Genomic DNA, 20,104 nt, shown 5'->3' with positions numbered 1-20,104 from the left:
CACACCCTGCCCCCCCCACCATGGCCTTGCCTGTTGTCCTTTGCAGAAGTCTCAGAAGATCTCCAGCACAGCATGGCTGAGAATCTGCTCGCCAGTGGCTTCAGGTCTCCACAGATGCCTCTTCCCACACTCAAGGCAGATGAAGGATCACAGATTCCTTTTTAGCTCTGACTGGAGTGGTTGGGCTCCATGGGTTCCTAAACAAGGCTCAGTCTCATTTGCAACATTTAGTCACTCTCTTGCAAATCATCACTATTCAAATAATAAGATTAGAACTGAAAAAAGAAAAAATAATAGTATATTTAATACTCTAACTGGGCCATCTGTCTGCTCTCTATCTATCCATGTGCCTGTTGCCTTCTTGATTGTTTCTTACCTCCACTAGAATCCAGCCTTGAAAAACAGGGTTTTGGGCCACGGAGCATCACAAACATTTATGCCAGCACATGCTGTAAAATCAATAAAATGAAAGCAGCTGCATCAGTAAGAGATTTCTGGCAATTTGTGTAGATGAACAGGGTAGCAGAGCCTGATCCATGTGCATTCACATCACAGTATGTATAAGAGCTGCTGGATCTGGCCCCGCCACTGTCATGCACAGCCATTCCTTCACCCCTCCACACATTCCAAACAAGATGACATTGAGCTTAGTACTGGGAGCAACAGTAGTAGGAACATTTATTTTCTGATTCTTCTACTGAGTGCAGACCAGATTCTCTAAATGGACTTTTTTAACGTACAGAACAACCTCCTGGGTTTTCATATTCTCTGCAAAGAGAAGTGAGCAGTTTATTAAAAGGCTCTTCCGAGTGGCTTATCTAAACCTGTCTTCTCCTAATCCCTGTTTCAGTCTGGAAATTAAAATACTTTTTCTTTCTCCTTTTATATTGAAGTCACTCAGCAATCACCCTACTGAAGACTCAGAAAAAAGTCTCATTCATGCTAATGAGATATAGCTCTCTCTGGACTAATAGCTATCCAAGGACATTAGCAGAAGGTGGCAGCAATAACACTGCTTTGTGGGGTTGGAAAAGTCAGGATCTCTTGCAATGACATAGGGCACTTTGCCCTGCGGAGCATGGCTGGCTGGGCTGAGGCCCACTACTGGGGGGACAGGCAGTGCCATGAGCTTGTGCCACCACGGTGCAGGCCTCACCTGGCCCAGCTCCATCCCTGTCTCACCCCTACCCTGCCCCAGCACCAGGGGCTGGTGAGGTGACCTCTATGCTGAGCAGGGCCATGGCTCCTACAGGCCTGGTCCTGCCATGGTGTGGTGAGGTTTGTCCTCCATTCAGAGCTTCATCTGGGAGGCCTTGGTCTTGTGTGCCCACAGGCTCTCTCTCTTTCTCTCTGGCTCATTATTTCCAATGACTAACAGCAGACTTGCCAATATTTACACTGCACACCTGGGGAAGGACATCTTGTTGAAGCTGATGTCAATGTCTGTGTTTTCTAAACATTTTGGTCAAGGTGAAGCCCCCTATACCTTTACAAAATTCTTCACATGCGTTGCTGCTCTGTATTACTGTTTCCCATTATGGAGATGAGAGACTGGATAAAAGGCATTGGAACTTTCCTTTGCCACTGCTGCCAGCCTTTGACAGCTTCCTGACAAGGATAAAGCATGCACTGAACAGCAGTCAGCAGGCTGAGACAGAGTTATGTTGTCGTTCAAAGTATTATTCAGCTGTCACACAATGTCACATAATGAGCATTTGGTGAAGCAGTGGCACACACGTACACATCTGCCTTCATAGGAGCTGTGAGACAGCAGTGAAAAGAATCAGAATGATACCAAACACAGTTTTTCAGACAGCTTCATGATTTTGAAGATTTTATCTTGTCTTCATTGGCAGCAATAAGAAAAAGGCAGTTTAAGATAAGCATGTGGGCTTGGACTCTCTGCACTGTCTGCTTCTCCAGCACACTGTTATACTAAGGCTGCAGTAGGGTACTGTCTTCCCAATTCCTTTCAGTATTTCCAGTCCTGAAGAAGAAAAGTCAAGTAAAGAAATATAATGTTAATTGATTTGTTGTCATTTCCTCCTGCTTTGCTCTGCAAATAGATCCATGTGGTCTGCAGGCAAAGCAAGCTGCAAGCCAGGAATATGGAGCAAGGAGATGGGAACCTGCTGCCAGTGACCCTGTTAAACATCCATTGCCCAGTGCTTGGAGGGGCAGCATGCTAGGAATGCTCAGTGACTTTTGCAGCCACGAAAGGAACAGGATCATTAGTGACATCAAGTCTGTAAACAGGATTTATACCAGAAACACAGATTGTTTATTTAGTAAAGTAATGGAAATGAAAAATGTGAATTGCTAAAAATACAGCTGCAGGTAAGTAGGGGGAAAATTGAGACACATGGGTTCCTCGGCTGTTTTCCAAGTTGGTGCTTATTTGTGGATCCAGAGAGCTGCTGCTGTGGAGAGGACTGATTTTGTAGGGCTATTAGAGTGTGAAGCTGGAACTGAAAGGAATAGCTGAGAGATGCAATTTTGGAATGGAGATCTTACACATCCATTAGTGGTCCAGCTGGTGCTGCAGGGGGCAGAGTGCCGCTCCAAGTGAGGTTCAGTGCTGCTTTGGGCTGCCAGGCAGGTAACTGCGGGTGTGCAACCAGCAGCCTCCTCTGTCACAAGGGCAAACAAGAACACCCTCATGTTTGCATTTGGCACATGGGCTGATGTACCACTCAGACACAAAATACGCAGGCTCTTGCAAACAAAACAACTGCTGAGATTTTCTCTTTGATGAGAAAAAAACCTGAAAGCTATTCAGGCAGGGGATGCCAGGTGGTTCACTTTGCATAATCACAGCTATGTCTCGTTTGCTTTGGAACCTGGAAGTGGGTGACCCATTTTCTGTGACCTTCTGGTAGAAGTTTGGGTTTGTCGAGATATCAGGTGATCTCCAGGCTGCTTTTGAGCAAACAGATAAATGGTAGGAAAGGGTGGGAGGAGGAGGTTTGCTTGTTGCATTTTGTTTGATCTGAAATCAGAAGTCTGTTTGCGATGGGGGAGTTCTGAGACTGGATTTTTGCAAGGAGTTTCAAAATGAGCTTTGTGAGAGCAGGTAGGAGCTGTAGCAGAGCTGCCTTCCCAGCAGCCTGAAGGAAAAACTGGATGAGACAAACTGTAGCTATTTGTGTATCTCACGTTGGAAGCATATTTCCAAGAAGGGCTGTGATGGAAGTGTCTCCTGCCTGGTGCTGGTGGCAGGAAGCGGCAATGTTGCTGGTAAAACATTTATGAGTTAAATGAATCTTTAATCTCGGTGTTCACTGCTTGATTTGTTGCTTGTATTTTCACATAGTGTTGGCTTGCATGGTGCGGTGCCTTAACAATGACAACAACAAAGTGCTTAGAATCTCCAAGTGAAAATAGTCTCTCTTAAAAAGACTAGATTTGCAAAATAAGGGAGGAAAAAATGTTTGCTGAAGGAGTGTAAAGGCTGAATTTCTATGGCTTGCGTTATGCCAGTGAGCAGGCTCCTGCTATAGCCTTTTTCTCCTTAAAACACCCACAAACGTTTTGCAGTACTTCTTGTTAATTAGGCCATTGCTCTTTTTTTCTATTTCCTCCTGTCCTTGTAAGCTTTTACTTGAATTCTAATGTATTATTTTCTGTTTCTTGTCTGCTTTTAGCAAGTTATAAATAAGCCTTTTAGTTTTGGTTTGCCGGTAGTAAAGTGGACCTGGCAGTACCTGGCTGTCTCATAGGAATATACTAGATGTTAACTACGGTTGGAAAAACAACCCTAGATCCTCTGGCTCTTAATTACCAGCAGTAACTGTACAGCACTGCAGCCTTAAAAATAGTCTGATAATGAGCTACTGAAGACACGACCTCCTTTTATTCCTTGTATCAGTTTTTAGAAGGTGAAAATGCTGCAGTTAGCTCCTGTTCTGCAATGGAGCACTTAAGACTGCCAGCAGTTGGCTGACAGAGATGTAGTTTAACAAAAGCTTTGGCTACGATATATTTACTACAGCAATAAAGGTGATTGTTGTGGATGGTAATGCATGTGGGAAGAAAGTATTGTGTTTCTACCAGCAAGATATTCATCATATCTGTATATAGCTCAGAGGCAAATATTATCAAAGGGAAGCTGTAGTACCAAAGCAGTGGGAAGTTAGAGGTGCTTTCTTCTCTTCTCGAGAGGAGGTAAAGGGTGGGGATGGAAAAGTACAGATGTTTCTAGATATACGTGAGTTTTGGTAACTGGCAAAGCAGATAAACAGTGACATTAACATCAAATTAATTAGATTATATTATTCTTTCGTGTGATAAAGGTCGTTGCGTTCTTGTATCTGTGTGTACATCTACGCCTTTTATTTTTGCATGTGAAATAAGCCCTGTTAGTGGTTTTGGGCTTCTAAATAAATTAGGTACGCCCGTACCACTCCTTAACCAGGAGACCACAAATCAGCTTGCGGGTGAACTCCCCCACCCACAGGGGCTCAGGCGCTCCCTCTAGCGACCCTGCAGCCCGCTTAACGCAAGCTTTATTTATTTATTTTAAATAACATTTATTTATCCTTTCTCTTCCTCCCTCCCCTCGTGTCTATTTATCGCATGCTTTCTGGCAGCTGCATAGAGTGGGTGTCAAACGCTACTCTGGAGGGGAGGTTTGAGTTCTCAGCTAGCGGTGTTTTGCATAGGATGCTATGTGAAATGTGGTGTTTTGCATGTGGGATCAGCTACATGAAATAGGTTTCAGGCAGGTTAGTGTCCTGAAGCACGGTCTACTGTTGGTTGGGTTCCTGTAAGGGTTTGTTCCAGAACTATGCTACATCAAAATAACTATTGCATAATAGTGAGGGTGTGGTGCAGTGCTCCACTCTGACTGGCTTTCAGAGGTGCCTCCAACAGAACATGGAGGTCTTCAGCTACCAGCCGTGCCCTGGCTGTGCTGATAGGATGATCAGGACCATAAGGTAACTTTCTTCTCGAATTCACTTCAACTCCTGTTTGCAAAAGTGACCTTGGACTTCAAAGTGGAAAGGCATCTGCAGCTGTTTTCAGCAAGGTACAGCACTTCTGGTGATGGAGGTGGAGCTTATGGCAGTTGTAGCATTCCACCAGGAATCTGTTTATCTACCCCAGTATGTATAGAGGATCTCAAAGTTGACCTGTAGATGCTAAGAGGTTTGAGAGGTTTATTTTCCACCAAAGGCTTTTGGCAGGACATAAATAACATGTTAAAAAAAAACATAGTACAGACCTTAAAAAGACACTCACATGTGAAGTGTCTGTTCTCAATGATAAAGTCAATTGGGCAGATGGAGTTCTAACACTGCCTGAGGTGGGACATACCGCACAGGATTTCTGACTTGATCTATGCTCCTCTGTCTGTGATGGCTTTGATCTAATAAGTGCTTTTTGGGTATGATTGATGAGATATCTGGGCAAGAATGTAGTAGGAGAGAAGCTGCTTGCTTGTCTGGTTTCCTTCCCCTAATACCCAAGTGATAATCACTTTGGATACGGCAAGTACAGGTTCACTGAGTATCTGTAGTTTTTATTTGCCCATAATACTTATAGTTCAATATGCACTTGTCTACCCTTTTAAGATGATGTTAATGAAATCCTTCTGTTTGGGTAATCAAATCCCTCTAGGCGCTGCCTTACGAAGGAGCCAAGCTGACTGTGCTCTTTTGCAGCAATTTGAAATAAAAACTTGGATGTGTTCCTTAAGACAGATTTCTTCCAGAAGATGACTCAAGGCTCTGAATGAAAGAAGGGCTTGTTTGGTTCCAAGTGAAGTAGTGAGCCTCAGAAAGGGAAGGCATTCAGGACAGATTTCTTTAGCACTCTGTACTGCTTAGGTGAGGAGCTTCTGTGGGTCTCGTTCACCTGTACCTGACTCTTGAGCTGGCAACTGAAGGGACCATGTGAATTCTGCAAGCTGCAGCACACAACTCTGTGCTGCACTGCCAAAGTGCACCTATAGATGTAGGTCTTAAATGTGCTAGGACTCAGCCCTCTTGGTAGCTGTGGCTAGCTCAATGCCTGGTTGCATGTTTATGGCGGTGCATCAGCATAACAGCTACCTAAAAATAGTGCAGCTCGTTGTTGGACTCAGCTCTCTGTACATGGGATGGTTTATTTGGGGGTAATCTCATCCACAATGGCAGATGAAGAGCCAAAAAATACAGCAGCATCTTTGGAAAATAATTGGTTGTCTTAAACCTGGATTGAATGAACTTGGATGTATTAACTCCCTTCTGAAACCTTGACTTTTTGGCACTTCTGACTGCTTTTCTTGTTATACTTGCCCTAGCTCAGATGTTACTGTGAATATTAAAACCAGGAGCTGACTCTACAGCAGGAGATGCATCCTGACTGCAGCCCCATGGCTGTGCAGTGAAGCCTGGTGTGCAGCTGCCCCATGAGCTGCCTCTGGCTTTGCTGCTGCTCTTGTGCTCTTGCGCTTAGTGGCACCTGTGTAGGATCCAACTGCCTCAAGGGAACAAGAAGTCAAAGCACAAAGCGTAGTAGTTCAATGCACTGCTGGTCCCACTGCCCTTCAAACTTCCCTTTCAAAAGGACAGTAAGGCCTTCAGGGAAGGCTCAATCTTTTGAGTTTGTTTATAATCTGGGGTCATAATTGGAGCCTTTAGGCAATAGTCATACTATTTTTAATAGGCACTGGTTACAGACGCTTGTTAAAACAATTCCATCTCCGTGTACACAGGACTGTGTAAAAAGGAACTACAACATCATATTTGGAGATGGGTTTGAGTGTCCTTGCATCTAAAACCTATGTGGAAAAGACAGCTGGGGATGTGAACTGGCTGAGATCCGCAGGTAGCCCTTTCTGCCCTTTGGATGGGCTCCAGCTGCTAAGGAAACCCAACTGCTGGGTGAAATGGAGGATTTCTTAACTTGTAATTCAGCAAAAATTGGTGCACTTGCACCTAGGTTGAGGAGGACATTCCTAAGTGGGGTGGCTGTGGGAGCAGCCCGGAAGCAGCCCGGAAAACAAATGGGATCCTGGGCTCCATCGGGAGAGGGGTGGTCAGCAGGGATAGGGAGGTGATTGTCCCTCTCTACTCGGCTCTTGTGAGGCCCCATCTGGAGTACTGTGTCCAGGTGTGGAGCCCTCAGTACAAAAAAGATATGGAGATTTTGGAAAGGGTCCAGAGGAGGGACAGGAAGATGATCAGGGGGCTGGAGCACCTCCCCTATGAGGACAGGCTGAGGGAGTTGGGTTTGTTCAGCCTAGAGAAGAGAAGGTTGCGGGGTGACCTCATTGCAGCCTTTCAATACCCGAAGGGAACCTACACCCAGGAGGGGAGTAAACTCTTGGAAAGGGCTGACAATAGCAGGACACGGGGAAATGGTTTTAAGTTAAAAGAGGGAAGATTTAGGTTGGATGTTAGGGGGAAGTTCTTCACTAGGAGAGTGGTTAGGCCCTGGAACAGGCTGCCCAGGGAGGTTGTGGATGCCCCGTCCTTGGAGGTGTTCAAGACCAGGTTGGACGGGGCCCTGGGCAACCTGATCTAGTAAATGTGTATGTTTGGTGGCCCTGCCAGGCAGGGGGGTTGGAACTACATGATCCTTGAGGTCCCTTCCAACCCAGGTGATACTGTGATTCTGTGTGATTCTGTGGGTGAGGCACTGCTGTTTGCTCAGTGCCAGACTTCTGTCAGCTGTACCCAGCTCTTGGAATAACACGTATGTCCTCACTGCTGGCTCATGCTTTTTAGGACGTGTTGGCTAAGTATTCCTAGCCCCTCAAGCAGCAGAGAGATGCTGACAGCTTCCCTGCTATGCAGGTTGGCTCCTGGCAGGCATTTGGTGCTGCTAGGTTGAAGCAGCTGCAAAGTGAAGGGATGCAAATTGTAATGCTCTTGATGGCTTCCTCTGTGATATAGATCCTGTAGGAAATAGCAGCTGCTCAGTGGGGAAGCCTGGGGTTTCAACTGGCATATCATGGGGGATATATATATATATATATATATATATATAAGGAAAAAAATTACTAGTACAGCTATTTGGAAAGAAGTATCTTTTTTTCTCAGTCGTAACTGAGATAAGCAGGATGAGTTTTCTATGGTGATAACCATGCTTAAGTTACTTGCTGTGCTATGAGACAAGAGTATATCCCTGTGTATTTATACCTTGTTTCATCTATTTGCTATTTTTATAGCACCATTGGCCTCCTGCTGTGACCGTGTGTATGCTCGGACATACATAAATGTCCCTTTATTGTAGCAAAAGCTTATGTCCTTAACTGCCTCGTGCACTAAAAAGTACCTGGATTTGATGCTGTTTGTTATCTGAAGCAAGGACATCCTGAATTGGCACCTCCTGACTCTCCATTGTGCTCTGCTTCACCATGTGACTGCATGCTCCGTGTCAGGGACAATCTGGCTATTCACAAAAAGCCATGCCAGGCATGCCTTGCTGCTGGTTCTGTGTGCACATCCATCTTTCAAACAAACACTGATAGATATCACAGCCCGGTGATTTGAAATGGATGGTGCAAAATGCATGCTTGGTGGCTTAATGTTCTTGATAATGAAGCTGTGAAGGTCTGGAGCACAGGCCTTACCAAGAGCAGCTGAAGATTCTGGGGTTATTTATTGTGGAAGAGGCTCAGAGAAGACAATATTGCTCTCTATAACTCTGTGAAAGGATGCTGTAGCAAGGTGGGTATCAGCCCCCTTCTCCCAGGTAACAGGGATAGGATGGAGGTAATGGGCTTAAGTTGTGCCTGGGACATTCAGGTTGGATGTTAGGAGGAAATTAGTCTTGGAAACTGTGGTCATGGGCTGCCCAGGGAGGTGGTGGAGTCATCTTCTGTGGAGATGTACAAGAAACATGGAGATGTAGCATCATTAGTGGGCAAGGAGGGGACGGGCTGACGGCTGGACTTAGTCTTAGTCCAACCTTGATGATTCTGAGGCAGGGGCTGTGCTCCAGCCTCAGGGCGGCCCATCATGTAAGGGCACCTCAGGGCGGTGGCTCCTGGCGCAGTCAGTCAGTGAGCAGTCCCAAGCCAGGCGGGTGTGCAGGCGGGACGACCGAGAGCAGTTGGTGTTCAACTCATCTTCCAGCGTTTAGTGCTGTTTTTATCCCCAGGCGGTGCTCTCGCTCCCCTCACATCCCTCCCGCGGGCGGCTGAGCGCTCTGAAGCACCGCTCCGTCCCGCCGGGGCCGCCCTCACCTGGCGGGGCCGTGCCGGGCAGGACGGCCGCTGAGTGACGCGATCCCGCCCCGCCTCAACAGGGCGGGCGGCGCCTCCGCCGGCAGCAGCGGCGGCCGAGGGGGAAGGAGGTGGCGGCGAGCGGTGCCCCGCGGCTGGGAGACGGCGGAGGAGCCGGGGCCGCCATGGAGCCCCACGGGGAGCCGGGTAGGGCTGCGCTGTCTGGCGGGGCGGCGGGCTGCAGGGCCGCCCAGCACGGCCCTCCCGGCCGTGGCTGCGGGCACGCCGTGCTTCGCCCGGGGCTGGGCTGGGTTGGGCTGCGGGGGAACGCGGCTCCTCGTGGCTGTGGCGGCCGTCGGTTGGGTCGGCGTGGCCGGGAGGTGCCGGGGTGCGTCAGGAGGCGGCATCCGGCTGTGGAGATGCGGAACCGGGGTGGGGTGCCGGGCCAGGGTCGCGTCCCGTGGGGGGATGTTCGGCTGTGCGGGGCTCCTGAAAGCAGCGGGGCGACCGGTTGGGAGTGGAGGTGTGGGACGGGAACTTCCGCAGTTCTCAAGTTCTCTCAGGAGTGGTTATAGTAGTTTTAGGGTCTTGGCCGGCTTCTAGTGGAAAAAGGGTTAAACCCTGGGCTCTCAAGAGCTTTATTGATAATGCTGCCTCTTCCTAGAGGCGTGTTTTGTTACTGAACTCATTTTTGGTTTAAATATGGCTCGGAATGAAGAGAGCGCTGCACCCCAGGCTGCACATCAAAGCAGCATATCTGCTGTGAAATAAGATTGCTATGGAGCAAACGGAGTATAACACCCTCCTCCGCTGCTTTCATTTTGGGGGAGTGTGTTAAATACGTTATTTTCTCATTCTGGTGAGGTGAAGATCTGTAAGTATGTGGAGGAGAAAGTAAAAAAAGACAACGTGCTTGTGCTCATGCAGTTAATGGCTTGTGCTCAGCTGGGCAGCCCTCAAAGACTTGTCTCTAGCAAACGGGAGTGCTTGTACTGGAAGTCCTGCCTGATGATACAGTATTACTCACCAATGACATGCACTTTGCTGAAACCCAGGCTGCCTGCTCATGTCCCCGGGGCTGCTGTGAGCACCCTGGGTTGCTTCTAGTAGCCAGAAATGAGTTTAAAACTTAGAGGTTGCATGTGACTTCTCGTTGTTACTTGCATGGTATTACCATAGGATCTAGAATTATGAAATCATTTAGGTTGATATGAATACATCTTTCTTAGCAAGAGTTTGGAGGTGAAAGTCTCCACAGTGGGAGTGTGGCCCCAAGAAAGCCTTAGACAGGGTTAATCCTCTAGTTGTGCAATGTATTCAAGTCTTCCACTTTTGTTGAGTGTAGGCAAGGCAGCAATGCTTAAACAGCTGTTAATATATATACTTCTGGTGTGATATTCTGGGATCCTGGACTGCGGATACTGTGAGGTTTAGGGCCAGCAGCAGCCTGTGTGAAATCAAGTTTGCTATGCATGTATGTAGTAAAGCTCCAAAATAAGCCGGTGGCTGAGCTGGACGCCACAGTTGCAGAATGCTTCAGTGGTTTCCTTACTCCTCCCACCTCCTGTATGTGTGAAGAAGCAGTCTGTGCTACACTTCTGCATGGAGTCCTGGTGTCAGGGATGAGTGGAAGGGGAGGTACTAGCTTGTGATCTTTGTCTTGGAGGGGCTTCGTTTCCAGCAAAGGCATGTTTGGGCTGGCTGTGTTCCTCTAAGTGGTGCTTAGTGGACATTGAGGGTCCTGGTTCCTTTGCCAGCCCCTCTGGTAGACTGGGACTCCAAATGCTTGGAGTCTCTTGCTTTGTGATTACAAGCACAGACACAGTGCTGCCAGTTCAGGCTGAAGGGTTGTAGTATTCTCCTGAGGAGACCTGTCTTGTATTGCTATGTGTTACGATGCCATGAACAGAAATCCCATCTTTCTCTATGTGGGCTAGTAACTGAAGTTGCATGATTTCTTTTATCTTCTAAGTGTATATGGCTTTGTTTACAGAAGAGCATCTCTGTGCTACTGTTAATGCTGGTTCCATATGCCACTGCAGAATGAGGATAAGGCAGCACCAACGGTACCGACACAACATGCTGCTGTGCTCTGATTAGACTGTACTGCTGAAAGCCTAACAAACACAGGGCACAACTGCTGCCTGGTAGTGTGGAATCTGAGTTGCTGATAAGGTGGTTCCTCTTATATTTCTGCTGTTCTTCACCTAGGTAAACTGATGTCTTTCAAAATCTCTTGTTCGCAGAGTTCCTAAACAGCACGTGTGATTCCATAAGACAGCATATAAGCCTTTCCTTTAGTAAAGCCTTGCCTTGCATGTTTGGAGCTGATAATGTGTACTTTAATATTTTGAACTCTCTGCTGGCAGTAGGACAAAAGTTCCCTCATTGTCCTAATGAACAAAGGAACACCTTTTTCTCCTGCTTTATTTGTTTTCTTTATCACTAAGTACTTGTAGTGCTGGAGGAAAGAATTATTTTGGTCGTGCTGTTGTAAAACCAAACACTTGGTAAGTAAATAAAAGAGAACAGAGGGCAGTTTGAACTGTAAAGGAGGAATTATTTCACTGAACTGGCCATCTGCAGCAGTGAGTTGAAGAAGGAAGATGGAAGATGGAAGACCTGTTACATCAGTAGGTCCAATGAACAGAGACAGGTCTGCCTGAAGTCTGTGAGAGGGGGAAGTTGTTCTGATCCACATTGAGGGTCCTGGTTCAACCGTGCTGTTACAGGAGTTACTTGATGACGTGGCTGTCCTTCCCTGCTCAGCTGGTGCGTGGATGAGTGCAGTCCTTGAGCTGCTGGGCTCAGCACACAGTGTTGGAGGGGCACTCCAGCAGCTGCCACGTGTGCATGTGCTTTGGCACAGCGTGGGTGGCTGGAGCAGCATCAGCTGTTCTTGCTAGGTCAGAGGCTTGGGAGTTGGAGGGTGACTGCAAGCTGTCACACCCTTTTCAGGAGGAGGGGGAGCAGGTGGAGTGGTGACCAGGCTAGAAGGAGGCTTTTGTGTGTGCTGTGCACAGATCTTTGTCCTTTTTCCCTGTTATAAGTTCTGTGGCTTGCATGTATCCTATTGGGAAAATCTTCCACCCAACTAGAGTGAAGCCTGCTCTCAGACCATTCAGGGGTAGTGAAACTTAGCTTACAGACTGGCTTTCTCTTAGCCTCTCCAAGGCCAAGCAGTAACTATTTGAGCTTTGAAAATCCCAGCACTGTTAAATTAGTGCAAGCCTTCTGCAGTTTCTCATGCTTCAAAGCTCTGCAAAATGGCTTTTGGGTTCCCCTTTTTCCCTCTACAAATGCACAGCTCAGAGCCCTTGGAATCTCAGTCTAGCCCTGTCAGTTCAAAACAAAAGCCTGTACCAGAGCTGTAGCTGAGTGAGATCAGTGCCTTGCTCTGCTTGATCCGGGTAGCATGGGCACAGCTGACTCTTACGCAGTCGGGTGCTTCTTAAACGCTGTGGAAGAGAGCAGAAAGCCTTAGTCATGGTTGTCTTACTTCCCCTCGGTTTCCCCCCTGCCCCCCTCCTGTTATGTATGCAGTTGTCAGATGATGTTGCTTCAGACCTTCATCAGGTGCCTCTTGAGCAAGAGCACTGTTGAGTCGAACTGGACTTCCCTGCACCTTCCCTCTTGTACTTCACGAGCCAGATTTCAGCTCTGTGACCTCTTCCTTTACTAGCATTTGTTCCTTCAGCAGGAAGAGGTACAGATGACTTTCACAGGGAAGGAGCTCCCCATAGAAGTTTAGCCTGAAGATGAGGGGCTAATTGTGCCGCATACTGTCAGCATATTGTTTGTAGATTGCAGATTTGTGATGGTGGTGGACACTGCTCCAGGTAAAGGAGGTTATCAGCTATAGCTCTTCAAAAAGTGATGTTTCCATGACAGCAGAAACAGTGCAGGGAGTCTTACTGAAAGCCAGCGTATTGTTGACCAGCTTTCGAAAAGAAGGGAAACAAGCTCCATTAATTTTACAGGGAGAAACCAGAGGTGGTAGTTGTTGAGCCCATCACAACACACAAGGATACATCTGGCAGCTTTAAGTTTTGTGGTGGTTTTTAAGGGAACCTCGCCTCCAGATAGACTGCTGATGATCCCTGTTACTTCTGCTGGAGTCCTTGTAGCGTGGGCTACATAGAGAATCTCACATTGGAGGAGGGGATGTGTTTACCCTTGTCCTTTTAATATCCTGCAGTGAGTAAGCAGAAAAATGTCAAACAAAGGATGACTGAAAGGGAAAGCAAGCATTAAGTGAGGTGAAGCACAAAACTGAAATGCTGTCGTTCAGCCTAAATGATCACTGTGCTTCAATTTCAGACCCAGAGGGAATACTTCCTCTCCTGTTAAAGGTAGTGGGTGTCTTTGGAGTCCCTCATGTCTGAGTTTGTATTAGAGAGGGTGGGAGCCCTTGTTCCAAAACCTTATGCCAGAGGCTCGACTTCCAAGCTCAGATGTTTTCATATGATGGTCAATTGTAGCATACAAGCTACCCATAGCTTTCTAACCTGGTTTTCTCCTATGGGTTTGGTGTTGCTCCTGCCACTTCTTCCTCCTCCTGTTCTTCATTCCCCTTTCCCTGTGGTTAAGAGACGTGCAGCACCTTTGGCAGAAAAGGGTGACAGCATGAGCAATCACAGGTGTTGAATATGGTTGTCCTGCTATGAAAACACAGCCCTCTTCTGTACATGTAGGCAGCTATGTTAATTTAATGTTAATTTCTTAGCTGCACTGACAAAAGGTGGCAATCAGAGTACACAGTCCGTTGCCCTTTGGAGAAGGAAAATATAAGGGAGGGTACACAGGCTATCAGCAAATGGTGGTGTGTGGAAAAAGGCATGTTGTGCTATTTCTTACCCTAGCAGAAAGAGCCGGGCTGATGCTATCTCCTGAGAAACCAGTGCTGCTGTGGTGTGAGCGCTGTCACTGAAGGTTGCAGCTTTCCTGTTGCACAAGTTGACATCTCTATGGTAGAGTCCGAGGGCAAGCAGGAAGTGTCCTGTGGTGCTGACTGGCTGGGCTGAGCTGTGTCTGCACAACGAAGGTCTTTTGCATTAAGGTGCTGTGCCACAGACAGCAGCAGGGTGAACTATCTGTGTGTGTCTGGCCTGCCAGCTGCACAGGAAACGTGTGCTGTGTTTAAAACCTTCCGAGGCAAAGAGGAAGCACACGCTGTGTGTGTACATTATGTATGCGCCAATAATTAATTGTGACTGTAATTGAAACTTTTAATTTGAGAATAATTACTAGTTTAGATCTAATTATTACTACCAAAAGACTACTTATGCAGATGGGAGTACTAGTTGTAATAAAGCTAGTGTTCTTACATGCATATTTAGTTTCTCCACCTTCTCCAGGTGTTCCTCGCATCCTGCTCACCCACCTCCTGTGGCTGGCAGGGTGGTTTTAGTGGTGGCAGGGCTACTGAGAGCAAGTTGTTAGTGTGGCACAATGGCAGTTCTGTGGCTCTTGTGCTGGGAGGAGCTTGATGACTGCTTCCTTGCTTGAGGATCAGCTGGAGTCACACAGAATCACAGAACAGACCTGGGTTGGAAGGGACCTCAAGGATCATGTAGTTCCAACCCCCCTGCCTGGCAGGACCACCAAACATACACCTTTACTAGATCAGGTTGCCCAGGGCCCCGTCCAACCTGGCCTTGAACACCTCCAAGGACGGGGCATCCACAACCTCCCTGGGCAGCCTGTTCCAGGGCCTAACCACTCTCCTAGTAAAGAACTTCTCATGAGTTTGCTAACATGCTTTTCCTCTTTTGCTTTTCCCCTCGTTGGACTTCAAACTCCACTATATCTAAATTTACAGCATGCAGTGCTTTTTATATAAGTTAGCTATAATTTCTTTGCTGTTTTTAGTATCGCTGAAATCTAGTTTGGTCCACCTGAGGATCTCCAGTGATGACTGACTTTGAGCCACAGGGTCTCCATTCTCAAGCAATGGCAGTACTATGTTACAGGATTACAAAGGCTGGGGAGCAGCTCGCTGTGGGTGGTGGGAGAGGTTAGAAGCCGCAGAAAGGCAGACTTCTGTTTTGCTTTCCCTCGTGTATCAGCCAGAGGGGGGTGGAGTTTTGTTAGAGACCCCTAAGCTTGGGATATAGTTGAATGATGCACCGAGGGAACTGACTTTGGCTGATGATGGTGTTTTCAGTCAGGTGTTTCCTCTGAGCTTGGCACTGATCCCAGTTGAAGAGAAAAACCTTGAAGGAGAAGCTTTCTAGGTAATGCTTTGTAGTTGTAACTTAGCACGGTGAATCAGCGTGCTTTGCATGTGTGCATGAGCGTTGTTGTTCATATCTGTTCTGCTTATTCTTCTTTCTAAAGTACCTTAAGCCAATAGGAGTCTGAAGCTGAGCAGTAAACGATCCAACTCAGCCCTCTCTTCAGCTGTTCTGACTACACACGTTGCATCATGGCATTTGAAAGGCTTGATAAACTTGATGTGTTTCAGCACACTTCATGTGTTTTGCGAGTGTTTTAAGGACTTCTGAGTATTGAGAAGCAGCAGAGATCTCCTGCCTGAAGCTCATCATTGCTGTTAGCCAACCCGCCGATTCTTCCTAGCACTCTGATTACTGTTTACAAAGCTGAGCTTTATGGCTGAGTGCAGACAGGCTGCAGCGCACATGAGTGAATTAGGAACTGCAGCCTGCCATTCCATAGCACTGCTGGACCTGGGTGAGGGAGTCCCTGAGGATCAGCTCTGATCAGCTGTAGCGCTGCCAGAGATGTGGAGCATCCCCAGCCTATTTCACAGCGCTGGGGAAGGAGCCTTGATTAAATATTGACTTTCCCGCTGCCACATGTCACTCTCGGCAGAAGACAGACAAGCTGTTTTCTGCAGTGTGCTTAGCTTCGAGCCTTGAGGTTTTAAAGCACCTGTCCTGCTGTCCTGCATCTCCTCAAAAGCCGCTCGTGGAGCACAGAGCACAAAACTACAACTTTGTTTTAGAGAGGATTTGCTATCAAGGATTTTTAGCTCCTTTTCTTTCCTGCCTCCCAGTGCAGTAGCACCTTGATTTTTAGCTTATGTAGGTTGCTTTGGACAACACTGGGAGCCTTGAACAAGGTGCTGAGGGTTCCAGCTAAGGCTGTAGTGTTGGGATCTCTCCTGTGAGCTGTGTGATGGTCTGGGTGTTGTGCCTGTGGTGTGGCTTGCCCTGATGCAACGTGCAGCGAGCCCTTGGCTTCCTCTTCCCCTGGGACCGCCCTGGTGCCTGTCTGGCCTGCATCTATTCTGAGTTCTTGTCATTCCGGAAGCTTTTCCACTGGCTGTCAATTAGACCATTCCTGAAAGCATAAGGGTTGAAAAGTTTACTAGACTAATCCATTAAGCAGAGAATTGATCCCTCAGACTGTAGCATGGCTGTATCTCCAGTGAGTGAGAGTAGTATTTTTCTTTATTTACTGCTGTGAAATGGGGCATGTGATGGGTGAGCTTGTGTGGTAGGACGTGATGCAAAGCTGCAGTTAGTTGTGAAAAGCTGTATTTTAGGCTTTGTAGTGATGTTCATGTCAAGCTGAAATACTGTGAGGCTCTCGTGTGTCAGTAAAATAAATGGTTTAGCTTGTTTTACTTAATGCTGTGGGGGAATATAAGTAAGGAGCCTAGAGATCACTTTATCCAAGTACGTTGATAGGAAAACTGAACGCCAGCATTATTGGATGCTTTTTTAAATGGCTTATGTGGGAACGGAATTATGTCCTACATAAATACAAGAACACTGCTTGGAAATCTTGAGTCTTGAGATTAGTAATCTGAAGGTGTTTCCTATGTAGAATGTGAAAAAGTGAATATAAATTGCCTGTAATGTCACCCAGAGGTGAGAAGTGGTATCTTCTGTCCAAAACCAGGTATCAGAAAAGGGATGTTCAAGTTCTTGTAGGGCATAGAAATCCTTGAAAGTTTTTCCTCTTGATGTGAAATCATCTCCAGACAAGCTTCCTTGACCCTTCTCTTCGTCTTCCTCTGCTGTTGGAGCAAGTGCTGTTTTGTGGCTGTCTGATTCACGTGACAGTAATATCTCTGTCAGCTAACCATTTCATGTAATTGATTGTCCTAGTCTGACTTGGAGTAAGAGCAAATGTCTCTTAACAGGATTTATTCAGCTCAAGCAGCATTAAAAGTCATTCAAGGGCATATCAATCATAAAATCTCAGAGCACTTATTAATGTAATGGAAACTTCAGTGGTAATATTACTTTAAAGGTAGATGCATTAACTGTATTATATTTAAACAAAATAACACTGAAAAATCAAAGCCAAAGAGAACCCTGAGTAGACTTGCTGCTTTTGTGACTGAATTCTTCCCGGCTTATTGTATGCACAGTTATGGGATGCTTTCATATTTTCTTAATAAGATTTAGAGTAGTGCAGGATTATTCAAGCCCCATATTTTGACCATAAGCAATGAGCAGCAATGGCAGAATCCATGAGAAGGGCTTGGGGTACTCTACCCACTGACCTGGAAGTCTTGGATAGCAAGCAGAATAAACCACCTGCTGTTCAAGTGGAAACAGTTGGAGACGTGCTACTCTGTCTTGAGTTCCACAAGTCCATGGTGTTGGGTGAGATCCACCCAAGGGTACTGAGGGAGCTGGTGAAGGTGATCACCAAGCTGCTTTCTATCATCTATCAGCTTTCCTGGTCAACTGGAGAGGTCCCAGAGGATTAGAGGCTTGCCAGTGTGACTCCCATCTACAGGAAGGGTCATAAGGAGGATTTGAGGAACTACAGGCCTTGCAGCCTGACCTTGGTGCCAGGAAAGGTTATGGAGCACATCATCTTGAGGGAGATCATACTGCATGTGGACAAATGGAGGATCAGGTCTAGCCAGCATGGGTTCATAAGAGGCAGGTCCTGCTTGGTCACCTTGGTCTTCTTCTATGATTGAGTGACCCACCTGGTGGATGAGGGAAAGGCTGTTGATGCATCTACCTAGACTTCATCAAAGCCTTTAACGCTGTCTCCCTCAGCATTCTCTTGGAGAAGCTGGCAGCCTATGGCTTGGACAGATGCTCTTAGCTGGGTAAAGAACTGGCTGGTGATCTGGGCCCATTGAGTGGTGGTGAGTGGAGTTAAATTCAGCTGGTAACTGGTTGTGAGTGGTATTCCCCAGGGCTTGGTATTAGGGCCAGTCTCCTGTCCAATATCTATATTGATCACCTGGATGAGGAGATTAAGTGCACTCTCAGTAAGTTTGCAGATGACACCAAATTGGCTGCAAATGTTGATCTGCCTGAGGGTAGGGAGGCCCTACAGAGGGATCTGAATAGGCTGGATCACTGGGCTGAGGCCACTGAGATGAAGTTCAGCAAGACCAAGTGCTGGGTCCTGCACTTTGGCCACAACAACCCCAGGCAATGCTACGGGTTTGGGGCAGAGTGGCTGTAAGACTGTGTAGAGGAAATGGATCTGAAGGTATCAGATGATGCTCAGTTGAACATGAACCAGCAGTGTGCCCAGGGTGGCCAAGGAGGCCAATGGAAGTAGTGCTGCCAGCAGGGTCATCCCTCTGTACAGCACTTGTGAGGCTGTACCTTGAGTGCTGTGTTCAGTTTTGGGCCTCTCACTATGAGAAAGACATTGAGGCTCTGGAGCGTGTTCAGAGAAGCTGGTGAAGGATCTGAAGCACAAGTCTTATGAAGAGTGGCTCAGGAGAGACCTTATTGTTCTCTACAACTACCTGAAGGGAAATTAGGAGTAAGTGGGGGTCGGCCTCTTCTCTCCATTCTAGGAAAGAGTGGTTAGATGCTGGAAGGGGCTGCCAAGGGAGGTCTTGGAGTCACTGACCATGGAGGCATTCAGGAAGCGTTTAGATGTTATACTGAGGGACATGATTTAGTAGAAAATATTGGTGATAAGTGGGCAGTTGGATGATCTTGGAGGTCTTTTCCAACCCTGGTGATTCTGTGACTCTTTACCAGTAAAAACTGTTGCTCCAAAGCAGGCTGGAAGCACTACAGGTATTTGTGCTGCCTGGCTGGGTGTGCTGTGTACTATATGGGCAGGCAGCAGTCAAAGCCTTGCTAGAGTTGGGAGACTACTTGTAAAATCCCAGACTTGTTGCAAAGAGAACAGCACTAATTAGTGTTCTCTAATGAGGGTCATCCAGTTACATCCAGTGATCGTGAATGGCTGTGCAAATTCCCAGAGGCAGTGCAGGGAATCTCTTGGTGCTGTGTTAGTGTTCCTGTGTTTTCTCATACATCTGGGTGGTGGGCTCACCAGTACTCTGTGCCAGGTGAGAAATGTAAGTAAACAATATGGGCTTGTCTTCTGCCTAGGCTCTTTGGCACGACCATGCTGTGTAACTGGCTCTGTGTCTGTTGTCTGCCCTTATGTCCTCAGTGGAAAGGCTGGTTCCTGGAGGGTTTGTGGCAGAAAGCATTACAGGACTGAATATGTGATTTGACTGCTTGATGAAGGGGATCATTAGATCTGGTGCACGTTCTTATATCCTCAGAGATTCTGGTGCATGTTTAAAACATATATGTGGGCTATATTGTACTTCAGCTGCTGGCTAAAAGGGTTTTACAATTTCATGGGCACTTAATGCTATCGCCTCAGACAAAACAATAGCAGAAATATTAATAGGATTTCTGTACAGCTTGTTGCTCGTGGTTACTTGTATTATGGACATTAAACTTGAAGCTTTATGCAACAAAAATAACTGGATTTCACTTATTGGATTTTGGAAGTTTAAACTTGATGTTTGTTTAGGCAAACCCTCTGAAGGGAGTAGAAAACAGGTAAATATGTTAACTTGGTGATTCCCCTTATTTGTTTTGATTGTTTTATGTCAAATACGGTCAGCTGTAACTGTGATACATGGTTATCATCTGTTTTAAGCCAGCTCTGGAGGAAGACAGGATAATGCAGTGAGGGGATTAGACAGAAGATATAAGGTATCAAAAAAATCTGGTAGAGGCTCTG

General features: G+C 46.8%; 1 protein-coding gene across 7 annotated transcripts in view; it reads left to right on the top strand.

Moving 5' to 3' along the window:
* Positions 1–3,007: 3,007 nt before the first annotated feature.
* Positions 3,008–20,104, top strand: part of TPD52 (tumor protein D52) — a 36,755-nt gene continuing 19,658 nt past the window's right edge. For 2 of the 7 annotated variants that reach the window (XM_015855835.2, XM_015855833.2), the window contains exon 1: positions 9,225–9,361. In XM_015855835.2, the coding sequence (XP_015711321.1) occupies positions 9,340–9,361 (22 nt within the window). In that variant the 5' untranslated portion in view covers positions 9,225–9,339. Of the gene's footprint in view, positions 3,074–4,867; positions 4,938–5,005; positions 5,030–9,213; positions 9,362–20,104 lie in introns of those variants that run through there. The other 5 variants (XM_015855834.2, XM_015855837.2, XM_032442779.1 and 2 more) reach the window with 5 other exon arrangements.

The sequence above is a fragment of the Coturnix japonica genome, chromosome 2, assembly GCF_001577835.2.
Source record: "Coturnix japonica isolate 7356 chromosome 2, Coturnix japonica 2.1, whole genome shotgun sequence".
NCBI classification, from domain to species: Eukaryota; Metazoa; Chordata; class Aves; order Galliformes; family Phasianidae; genus Coturnix; species Coturnix japonica.
The sequence above is the reverse complement of the archived record's forward strand: the minus strand, read 5'-3'. Positions and strand labels throughout refer to the sequence as shown.